Here is an 11,281-nt window from a genome sequence, read left to right as displayed (position 1 = left end):
TTGTCCTTTTGTTAGATCCAGAGGGCAAAACAGTTCTGCTGTGTGTTCACTTTAGGTGGCCAAGAGAATCCTGAGAAAAATGATGCGATCTGGCAGACCTCTTCAATTCATGATCACCTACCCCAACTGGGCTTCACACTATCTAGAAATCTACCGTATCTAGAGTTCTTTGCTTTCCGCATATCTACAAATATCATTTCAAATCTTTTTTTTCTCTCCTCAAATCTCCTTACATTCTCTCCTTTTTATTCACTCTATTCAGAGAAAAATAGAAACAATCTGATGGAAATAACCTCAACTTCCTGCCAACAAATCTTCAAACCAACTTGCTTATGTACCCACTGTCCCTACTTCCTTCCTGTTATTATTCAATGAAGGTGTTTCTCCTCCTTTCAAAGGCTGTCCTTTCCTCTACCTGCATGCTATCCCCTCCTGCTTCCTGAGGGAGCTGTCTTCATTATTTCTCCCATTTCACTCCTCGATCTTCAACTTCTTTTCCTCCTCTGTTGGCCCAATATCTTGAAAGAGTTATCCACACCTGTCGCCCGCTTTTTAACTTCCTATTAAATGCACGATGCTATCTCCGACCAGTGAGGCTCCTCTGCACTCTTCTTGATGAAGTCATCAGTGTCCCCACTTGTTATATCCAATAGGAGCTCTTTTTGTCTTCATCTTACTTCACCTCTCAATGGCATTTGGTCCAGTTGACCATTCCCTCTTTCTTGAGATAGTTTTCTTTCTTGTCCTCAGGCATGACACTCTCCCCTGGTGTTTTTCTTTTTCTTTTCTTTTCTTTTCTTTTTTTTTTTTTTTACCACTCAGGCCTCTCTTTATCAGTTCTTTTGTCAGCATCTCCTACTCTGACTCATAAATATCCGAGTTCTCCAGGACTAGGTTCTTGGTTCTTTTCTCTTCTCACTCTAGATGCTTTCCATTAGTGATTTTCTCCACTCCCGTGACTTTACTTACCATCTCTATAAAAACGACACCCACTTATTTATCTGTAGAGTACATTCCATGTCCAGCTGACCACTCTGGATACATTCAGCGTCTCGGAGGCACCTCCAGCTCAGCGGGGCCAGTGTATAATGTATCACCTCCCCCCGCAAACCTGTTTCTTCTCTATCCAGTTGTCCAGGCCAGAAATCTGAAGTTTATCTTGACCATCACCTGCTGTCACCACTGTCATCCAAGGAGTTGCTGGTACTTGAACACTTGCACTTCTTTCCTTTCCCATTTATTGTCACCTTAGTCTAGACTACAATTTTCTCTTCTCTGGACTACAAACAAATGGCCCCTAAAATGTCTTATTCAGAAGATGTATCTTCTCCTCTCTACTTTATAGCCTTCAGTGGCTGTCCTTTGCTCTTACGTTAAAGTCTAAATTTTTTTATCCCTGCCCATTTCTTCCAGCTCATCTTTAATCTCTCTCCCTCACGCATAATGCCCCTCACTTGTTGTGCATCACCTTTTAGTCCCTTAAATAGTTTAAGTTCCTTCCTGTTCCAGGGCTTCAGAACACAAGAGGAGATGGAGAAGCCACAGAGTCCCAAAGAGGGCCCAGAGTCTAGCTAGGTTGAGATCGGTACAAATCCATCCTTGCTTCAGAGACAGCCCCCTACCCGCCACTCTTTGCAGTTCTAAGGGGTCTTTAAATATGTGGCTCTGTCTGCCTAAGGTCCTCATCACCTCCCTCTTCATTTGGCCATCTCCTACTCATCCTTCATGTCCAGCTGAACGCCACCTTCTCATGGAAGCCTCCCCCTAACCCCGAGTCTAGGTTAGTTGACCTGTTAAAAGCTCCCACTTCTCATTTAGCAGATATCACAATTATAATAAAATTGTGTAGTTAACTTTATAATATATTTTTCTACACCTAGCTATTAAATCCATGAAGGTAGACACCATGTCTGTTTATTTCATTTTCCCTGGCACCCAACATGATACTGAGAACATAATAGGTTCTGGGTGAAAATGTGCATCTCATAAAACCTGCAATTTGGCAAAGGCCAGGGAGAAGCCAGTCTGCCTCTGTTTTGATTTGAGTCTCATCCTTGTCACATATGAATGTAGAGATTATTCTGCAAGGAGCCTAGAGTAGTTATATATGCTGCATACCAGCCACAGTTTCTAATTCCACCCTAGTAGAGGGGTATGGTAGGGTTCAGCTGGGGAAATAGTATCTCCCTCTTCTAATCTAAGTCTTCTTTAAACAGGCATGTGATTCTGGGTTGTGTATTAGATGATCTATGGGCTCTGTCATGCAACAGCTTCTTGACTTTGGGAAAAAAATATTTTTTAAATAATAGGAAGAGTAAAAGCAAGGTAGTGAAGAGGAATTTTTCACTCAAATGATTAACTTTGTAAACAACTCTTTGTTTTGCTTCTGCAGACATGCTTGCTGCGTAGGCTGAAGGGTAGGGTGACCTCTGGAGTAGCTAAAGGCTCATCCTCCTCTTTTGCTTGTTCTGTCTAGATAACAAATGTATTGCCTAAGTTCCTGTTTGAAAATCTCATGCCACGTAACCGCCTGTAGCCTATAGCAGTGCCTGGCTCTGTAACCCATAGTAACTTGGGAGCTCAGTAGCCCATAGCAATTCCTGGGCTCCGTAACCACCTGAGGACAAATTAAACTATTGGCCCATGCCAACTGTAAAACTGTAACTGTGCAGATAAGCCCTATAAAAGTAAGTTTACCCTTGAGCTCAGGGCCCAGATCTTCAGAGCACTAGCTCTTCTGGGACTGCCGGCATAATAAACTTGAGTTCTCCCACTCTTCCGAGTGGTGCTTGGCTGATTATTCTGAAACAGTAGTAAGCTGTTTCACTTTTCAGGTTGCTAGCAGATAAGCAACAATGGTAGATAATAAGCATATCTGAACAAAGCCCAGTATTGTAATCAATAAAACTTTTTACATAGTTAATCAAACCTATATTTAATGGCATGTGCAACTATTATTTCTCTGCATGGCAATTAGACAACTATGTTAAGCAGTTTACTGGACTTATGTAACTCCAGTGGCTATAATTCATATATAGATATTTACTTCACCAGGCTGTGCACATCATCCCTGTGCTGTGTTACTTTTCTGCAGGTCCTTTATCTCCCCCATGTCCTCTTCAGCTGTCTAGGAGGCTTCGGGAAGCTCAGGGTTCTGTGGCTGCTCTACCCTGCTGGGAGAAGGAGCTGTTGATAGTACACAGATGACCGGGAAGATGTCTGGAAAATTTCCAGTGCAGACTATGTAGACAAAGGAATGTGTCCCAGAGGGTTCAAGAGGGACTGGGACTAGCTGAGTGCAGGAATCTGACGGTAGAATTAGAAACAATGGGCTCGAGGGGAACTGGATGTCATCTAATTTAGTGGTTTTGAAGCTTTTGACCACAGAGGACTACTGCTATTAATTTTCTCCAAAGAATCTCTATTTTGAAATATTTCGGCTGGTTAAAAATATTTAAGGAAATAATTCCATTTTCTGATTTTGTTAAACAAAAATGTAATAGATCACTACCAAACAGAGCCTCTGATCAGCACAAGACAACCTGTATTTTCATACAAAGTGACTATTACTCTAGCCAAGCACGTAGCAATGTTTTTTAAATGAGCCTGTGCAGACTTATGGGAGGTGGGGGTAAAAAATGTACAATTTCATTAGGATTTTTCAAATTTTGGGAATTGTTCAAAGACAATCCTCTATCTCTAACCCTAATTACCTTCAGAAGGCCCCACCTCCAAACACCATCCATCACACTGGGGGTTGGGGCTTCAGCATATAAATTTTAAAGGGATACAAACATTCAGTCCATAACACCTGGGAAAGAAGTTTTGCTAGTTTTCCAGATGAGAAACTGAGGCTCAGAGAAATAAACTATTAGACTAAGCCAACAAGAGAGAGGACTGAAGGAGGGTGGTGTCCATGATGATGACGCCTCTGTGCACACTGACGCCTACTCCCATCCTCTTTGTCCTCCCACTAATCCAGGCTCCTGCTGCATCATTCGAGTATAGTTATTTCTTCTAAATTTTTAGAAGGGTGTAGTAATATTAAAATTTTGTCCACAAATTCTTTGGTACTCCTCCCTTCAAAATGTGGGTTCTAATTCTTCTCCCCTTGAGTAGGGGCTATACGTACCAACTCGCTGCTAACAGATGGAATGTGGCAGAGTGATGGTGTGAGATTTCTGAGATTAGATCTGAAAGACACTATGACTATCTCTTTGTCCTCTCTCAGATCATGGGCTCTGGGGAAGACAGCTACATGTTGTAAAGACACGCAAGTAGCCACGCGTGTTGGAAAGGCCCACATAGTAAGGAACCAAGGCCACTGGCCAATAGCCCATGAGGAACTGAGGTTTCCTGCCAATAGCCACGTGAGTATGCCACCTTGGATGAGAATTGTCCAGCTCCAGTCAAGCCTTCAAGTGATTGTAGCCCTCGCTGCCATTTTGACTGCAAACTCATCAGAGATTCTGAGCCAGAACCCCTGGTTGTCACTCCCAGATTCCTGATCTATAAGAAACTGTGAGATAATAAATGTTTGTGGTTTTAAGCTGCTAAACTTGGGGGCGGGGAGCAACAATGGATAATTAATACAAAGGGAAAGGCATTTTATGCTGTTCTCAGTTCTCCATTGTCCACATTACCACCATGGCCAAGCCATATCAACATTTCTGAGTCAGTTTCCTCTTATAGAAAATAGCAACAAAATACTTTATAGTATGCCTGATACGTATATGCCTAGTACTGACTAGCTCAAAATAAGTGCTCAATACATTGTAGTTGTTGTAATATCAGCTGTGTGGCTTCCCCAGAGGAGTTTCTATCTGTTGGTTTCAGATGCCCATGTCCCTCACATGAGGTGCCAACCTCAAGCTTAAGTTAGTGTACAATGCCTTGAAGAGAGTCCTAACCATTTAAACTTTCCTGGCTGAGGGACTCATGGCTTCTTCTCTGTTTCAGTATAGAAGCCTTAGCAAAAAACAGCCTCGCTCCTTCTTTCCTTGTCTTCTGCGAGCCTCCATTCTTAAACCTAACCTTTCATCTCAGAATTTCAGCTTTGATGCTCCCCACTTCCTTCCTATGGTTACTTTAACCGAAGTGAGTCAGGTCTTACTGAAAAACTGACCACAGCCAGTCCCATCCTACCCTGGACCAGGGATGCCGAGGCAGAGTGTGAGGGGGACCAGTGTTTACTCAGCCTATTCTTTCTCCCTCTCTCCAAGCCACTGGGCTTTGAGTAGGGTTTCCCCAGCCACCATGCCCCTCCCAGCAGACCGCAATCAGAAGCGAATCTCACATCTTTCTGATGGCTCAAGGAGGAGTGGCAGCAGCTTAAATCCTTTGGTATCCTATCAAGTGGGCTAATTTGCTTGTATTCTACTCTACTGGGACCAGCTAATTCCCTTTGATTTCAGCTCAAGAAGGGGTTTGTAGGAGTTTTTAGCTGTGAATACCAATAAAAACCAATTGTGTGCACTGGGGCCATCTCTTAGTACAAGAGCCATGATAGCAGTCTATCTAAATTCTAATGATAACCCAGGCAAACTAGTATTCACCCCTGGACCTCTGGTGCTTGAAGAAGCAAAAAAAAAAAAAAAAAAAAAAAAAAAAAACCCCCAACAAAAACCAAAGTATTTGACCAACATTTGTCATTGAATAAATACTTGGTGAATTTATGAATTAATCAGAAAAAAAAAAAAAAAAAAAACACCACCACCAACAAAAACAAAACAAAACAAACAAACAACAAAGCCACTAAACAACTTCTTCTGCCTATCTTTCTAATTCTGGTATGTAAACAATCTTCCTTAGCCTTGAAAATCAGCATGTTCTTTAAGGATTTAAGAATAATTTCTTAAAAGATTAAGTTTATGGGAAGACTATGATGGTCTTTGCTGTTGGCTTTTGGAGGAAGAATACCTATTTCCCCTGCTCAGATTTGGAACCTTCACACTCTGGGAGAGGGTAGCTGGCTTCTTACTCCGGAATGCAGAATTCATTCATCTACTCTCTTCTGTCTTGGAGACTTTGAGGGAATAATTTTCATAAGACAAAAGTCAACTGACACCATACATGATTTTAATAAGACCCATTTATTTATTCAAAATTAAAATCTGCTATGAAGACAGACAAACAATGTAACATTCCCAGAGGAATTGAATTGCTTCTAGTTAAAATTGAGTTCTATTAGAACCAATTTTAGATTGTTATAAATAACAAGTTAGCCACAGCTTTCAAGAAAAAAGTGATTGGAAAACAAGGTCAGGAGAATCCCTCTGAGCCACTGGAATATTAATTAACTGAGGGGCTACCTGGTTTCTCTCCCTAAGAGGTTAAGAGTCTTTGTAACATTCTGGGAGCCCCAGACGTAGGGACAAAATAAATTAGAGGGAGGTGAGGGAAAAGAGCTCATATCGAGTGCAGTCAGGCTTGGAATGGAAGCTTCAGTTGGCTTCCCAAGAAACATTTTTTTCCTTATATAACATAATTTCTCTTAAATCACTTAAATACCATAGGGTATTACCCAACGGAAACAGCTTAAACACAGGTGGAAATAATAAATATTGAACAAAATTATAATATTGGGCTTCTTTCTAAATAGTTCACAGAGAAGCTCAGTAAATAAATAGAAGTGGGAGTTGAGGTATCAGAGGTAATAAATATTCTAGGAGAGAGGTCCGACAGGTTTCCTGAGGAGCTGGTGTGGCTCTCTCGGAACCCTGGGTTAGATTTTGGAGATCTCCCATTTACATCCTAGGGTCTAGCAGAGTCGCCGTCCTGGATGTTTTCTTCCTTAGGATGTCTTACTTTTTCATCTTCATTGTCATGTAGGCTTCTATGTAGTTGATGAAGATGTCAAACTCACTCATGGCTTTGTAGACCCCTTTCTCTTGGAGCTGTGTATGAAGATAAGAAATGTTTAGTGAAAACCCAAACTGAGCAAGTAAGTAAGTGGGTCCCTTGCTTGGATGGTCATGACCCTGGGGCCTGGAAGCTGCCCTTGACCCCTCCAGTCAGGAGGAGAAGAACGGACTCAGGGAACCTGAGGATATGCCCAGCTGCCTCGGGAAAGGCTGTGCGTTGACATGAAGCATAGCTCGTGGTGGCAAGAGGAACATCCACTCTGCAAAGCACAGTTTTCAAAAGGGTGCTTTTCCAATAATTTTAAAGGTCATGTGCTCACATGATGCTTATTCAGAATTTGCTGAAGGACCCTTAGAGGAACCACTTTGAAAGCAAGACAGTGAGAGAAGAGAGGGAGCCTCTTTTAGGTTTATTCTCTCTCACCGAGAGATTGAGCAGGGCCCCCCAACCCCACCGCTCCAGCCTACGTCAGGGGATTTGTGTCCCCTTGATGGTGGAACCCTGCCCACTGTCTGTCCCCAGACCCTGAAGAGGACACGAGCCACAGGCTTTCTGGGAAATGGGGTTTAAATGTTCATGGACATTTGATTTGAGAGTTGACATTCTCAAGCACCATGAGAGATGGAAGTGGCAGATGGAAAGCGAGCATGTTCCAACTCCAGATAAGTGAGAATCCTGCTTCCTGCTCTGCCTGAGTTCTGGGGAGTCCAGGCTGAACCCCTGGGTGTGTTTGTGTGTGCACATTCACGTGTCGGCTTCCTGCACGTGTGGCATCAGTCTGGATTCCCAACAAGTTACTTTCTGTTTCCTTTGTCACTCTCCCCAGCACCCAGCTCACTGTGTTCACAGGTGGCTGGCTCAACTCACAGGGCTGCAAAGGCGGGGAGCAGTCATTTAGAAACCCCCAAAGACACTTCACAGAAAACAAATATAACCCAAGCGACAGCTCCTCACTGACTGAGGAGGTCACACCATCTGTTGGGTTCCCACAGTCCCTCCTAGTCAAGGAGGGGGCCTGCTTAGCAGCTGGGGAGTGGACAGAGGTCATGATCCCCTAACCCTCCTTGCCACCGTCTAAAGCTTACCTTACTAAAAGCGCTCTTCACCTGCTCCACTGCTTTGCTCTTATTCTCACAGGGTAGAAAGCGATGCTGTGGAGGAAAGGAGAAAATGTTAAAGACACTGGCTCCCAGACCCTGAGTCCATAGCACTTGGGGGACAGGCTGGTGGCATGAAGAAGGAGCCAGGCTTGTCTCGAAGGCTTCCCCACCCCCATAGCCCTATTGCTCATCCTTCCACACCAGACAGAGGAGAAACATAGCCCAGGAGATGAAACGTGTCTGCAAGACTTGCGTGAAAACCCAGGTCTTGGAGCTTCCTCTTGTAGAATGCCCGGTGCTGACTAGATGCTGAGCCGGCCATTCTGGTTTTTTCCTGCTTCTCTGTCCTGTCCCTCCCCTTAAGTTCCAGCCACCGGAGACCATGTCTAAGTCCCCAAGGAACTGACACAGTCTCAACTCTGTGGACCAAGTTCTTTGCATTGTCCCATCCCACAAATAGAGACCCAAATCAACCCATTTCCCATTATCCGCGACAGAACAAAGGAAACCAGAAGTGAGGGTGTCATTTCTGTTGAAGAAATAAATTATCCTGGGGAATCGTTTGTAGACACGAGCCTCGGGGCCATTCTAGAATACCGGGGAAAATTCTGTCAGTCATTTTGGGCCCACCTAAAGTCCAAGATTAAGAGGTAAGTGGAGTTTCCTCTCTCCAGGGACCTTCACCTCCCGGCTCTTCCTGCCGGGCCCAGGGCTTAGGTCCCAAGGGACAAGGGAGCCCTGACTGAAGCTCTGGGCCCCTTTCATAAAGAGAGAGGCGAATAGTTAATAACCCACAAATGACTCACAAATAACAGGAAAGCTATTTGCAAACCTTCACATGTAAATGCCTAGCAGCCACCCCCACTCCTGCTCAGAGAGAAATGAGAGGGCTCCTGCCACTCTGTGTCTGTGTGTCTGGCTGTAGGATGGTGTTTCAGGAAGAGCCGAAAAGCTGCGAGGGAAAGAACGGGGCTGTTACTCACGCAGCGCCGAAGCCTCAGCCTGAGTGTCTTCAGCTTTTCCCCAAGGGAGTTCACGTGTTTCTTGATGTCTGGGCCCTGGCTCTCAGCCTGGGGCATCACCTCCTCCAGGTAAAATTGGATCATCTCCGACAAGGCTTGGCAACCCAGGTAACCCTAAGGGAAGGAGCAGAGGGGTGGTGACCGGTAGGAAGGGCTGCCACTAGCTTGACAGGATAACTTAGTCCCCGGGAACCTTTCCTCGCCAGACTCCTTCCCCCACAACTGAGACCTTGGTAACCCTCTGGCTGGCTATGTGCTGAGTTAAGATCTTCCCACTTCTCCTTTTCAAAGTGAACGAAGAGGACCCAACTCCTTGCAGGCGTGAAGCAGAACCTCCCTTCTCCTAGTCACAGTGCATACTCCCCCACCCACCCACCTGGCTCTCACCTTAAAGTCCTCCAGCAAGGACCCGTTCAGCAATATGTTGTCCAGCTGGTCCTTCATTTGCTGCAAGAAGAACAAAAGGAGAATGAATCCAAGGTTTGGGGAAATACTTAAAGTGAATGTCCTTTATTTATAGAGTTTTTGATTTTTAATCACTGCAGCCCTGGCCCAAAAATGGAAAGGAGAGTTTTCAAAATGAGACATTCACTGTTGCTGAAACTCAGTCAAATCAGGTCCTCCTCCTTTTCGGGATCAAGTTATTTAAAACATTCTGCCCGATTTGGAAGCCAGGGCAGAAGCCTGACTCAGTCCTGGTCTTCTTCCTACAGAGACTCATCAGGTTTGAAGGGGCCGCCCGTGTCAGCCCCTCAATGCTCTCTGCCTGTCTTCCTTCCTCCTGCAGACACCCCCGGCAGGTCTGAAGGCTCTCTGGAAATGGGAGGCAGCCGCTCACGCAGGTTTCCCCCTGCATGGTGCTTCCCCAAACTGTCAGTCTTTCAGGTTCTGGAATGCTCTAAGCAGAGGCATTCACCACTTCCCTGCCACAGGGCTGGGGCATCTGCACCTTAATGACCCCATTTGTGATTTCTCCCAGTTAATAATGTCTCTGGCTCCAGCAGAATCTTATAAAAAGTTTCTGAGCATAGGAGAGAGAGTGCTTTTATCTTTTAGGCAGCTTTTCCTGCACATTCATTGAAGCCCTGGCTTGACAGGGGGACTCTCTTAAGAATTTAAGTTTGGGGAGAATAGGCGCTGGTGATGGAGGCAAGCTAAAAGGAGGGTTCTTAGAGCTCTGGCAGGGCACCTCGTTCAGGTGGTCTCAGGAAAAATAGACGGGAAGGCATCATACTCACAAAGAAAGCCTTCACCTTGTCAAAGGCAGCTCGGAGCTCGTGAAGCATGCTGGGCAGGCTGGCTGGGAAGTGGGTGCAGCTGTTCTCAGACGGGGTGCGCTGGTCTCGGCTGGCCCCCACCCCGGCCAGGAAGACCAGGCAACAGAGCAGTGCTGAGCTGGGCATGGCGGAGCTCTGTCTTCTCCTACGAGTTGCTATGTGGTTTGGTTGAGCGAGAGCAAGCCCCTGATGTGTAGACCTCACCTACTGTGTCCCCCTTTTATATTGTGGGTTCAATGAGGCCTCCCATTCATAAAGCCACAGAGTGACAGGTTCCTGGCAAACATTTCTTCTGATTATAGCTCCACCCTTCCCTAGACCTCTCCAACTTTGCATTTTGTTGAACTTCTTTAAGATTTAATTTTTGCAACGTAAGCAAAAGGGGAGGTTGAAAACTAACTTCTGCAATAAGGCTATTTTTAGAATGAGCTACCTCTCTCTCTTTTAAAATAAAATTTCAGCTTCTCTTAATAAAAAAAAAAGTTGATTTCCTGGGGTGAACGGCTGCTCCGTGCGCAGAGGCCCACAGTTGTGGGTTCCATTCACGTGTTCCTAGGTCACAGTGACGTGAACAAATCGGTCATTCCAGAGTACACTGGGATTGAGAAATAATTGGATCCCCTTCCCAACCTGGGTTGAATACCCAAGGCTTCTCCTTGCTGAATCAGGAAGTCACCTCAACTCTCTGGGCCTCAGTTTCCCCGAGAGAAACACGAGGGTGAGCTAAACATCCTCAAAGCTGCCTTCTGCTTCTTCCATGTTCTGTTGGGAGACTGCCCCTCGGAGAGGCCCGCTTCCCGCAGGGCGGGCACGCGGTGCGCTCCAGGCTCCTTCTCAGGCTCCGGGGTCAGAGAGACACGATGGCCGGTGTCTTCACCCCCTCGGCTGTCCCAGCACCAGGAGGAGGGAGGTTAGTGAGAGTCGCCACACGTACTCAAAGCTTGAACCCTGCCAGTCACTGTGTCTCTTACCATCTCCACGTTACAGTGAGCGAACCGAGGCCCAGGGACATTACGGA

At 45.4% G+C, this 11,281-nt stretch overlaps 1 protein-coding gene across 1 annotated transcript; it reads right to left on the bottom strand.

Annotated features, from left to right (window-relative positions):
• Nucleotides 1–6,076: 6,076 nt before the first annotated feature.
• On the bottom strand, nt 6,077–10,575 carry IL10 (interleukin 10). Its single transcript, XM_006922825.3, has 5 exons — nt 10,225–10,575; nt 9,374–9,433; nt 8,948–9,100; nt 7,950–8,015; nt 6,077–6,896 (listed from the first exon to the last, which is right to left on the bottom strand). The coding sequence occupies exons 1-5, from the start codon at nt 10,387–10,389 to the stop codon at nt 6,804–6,806; spliced, it is 537 nt and encodes a 178-aa protein (XP_006922887.1). The 5' UTR covers nt 10,390–10,575; the 3' UTR covers nt 6,077–6,803.
• Nucleotides 10,576–11,281: the final 706 nt, after the last annotated feature.

This window comes from Pteropus alecto, unplaced genomic scaffold, assembly GCF_000325575.1.
Source record: "Pteropus alecto unplaced genomic scaffold, ASM32557v1 scaffold359, whole genome shotgun sequence".
Lineage (NCBI taxonomy): Eukaryota > Metazoa > Chordata > Mammalia > Chiroptera > Pteropodidae > Pteropus > Pteropus alecto.
Note: the sequence above shows the minus strand (reverse complement) of the source record. Positions and strands in the feature narration are given on the sequence as shown.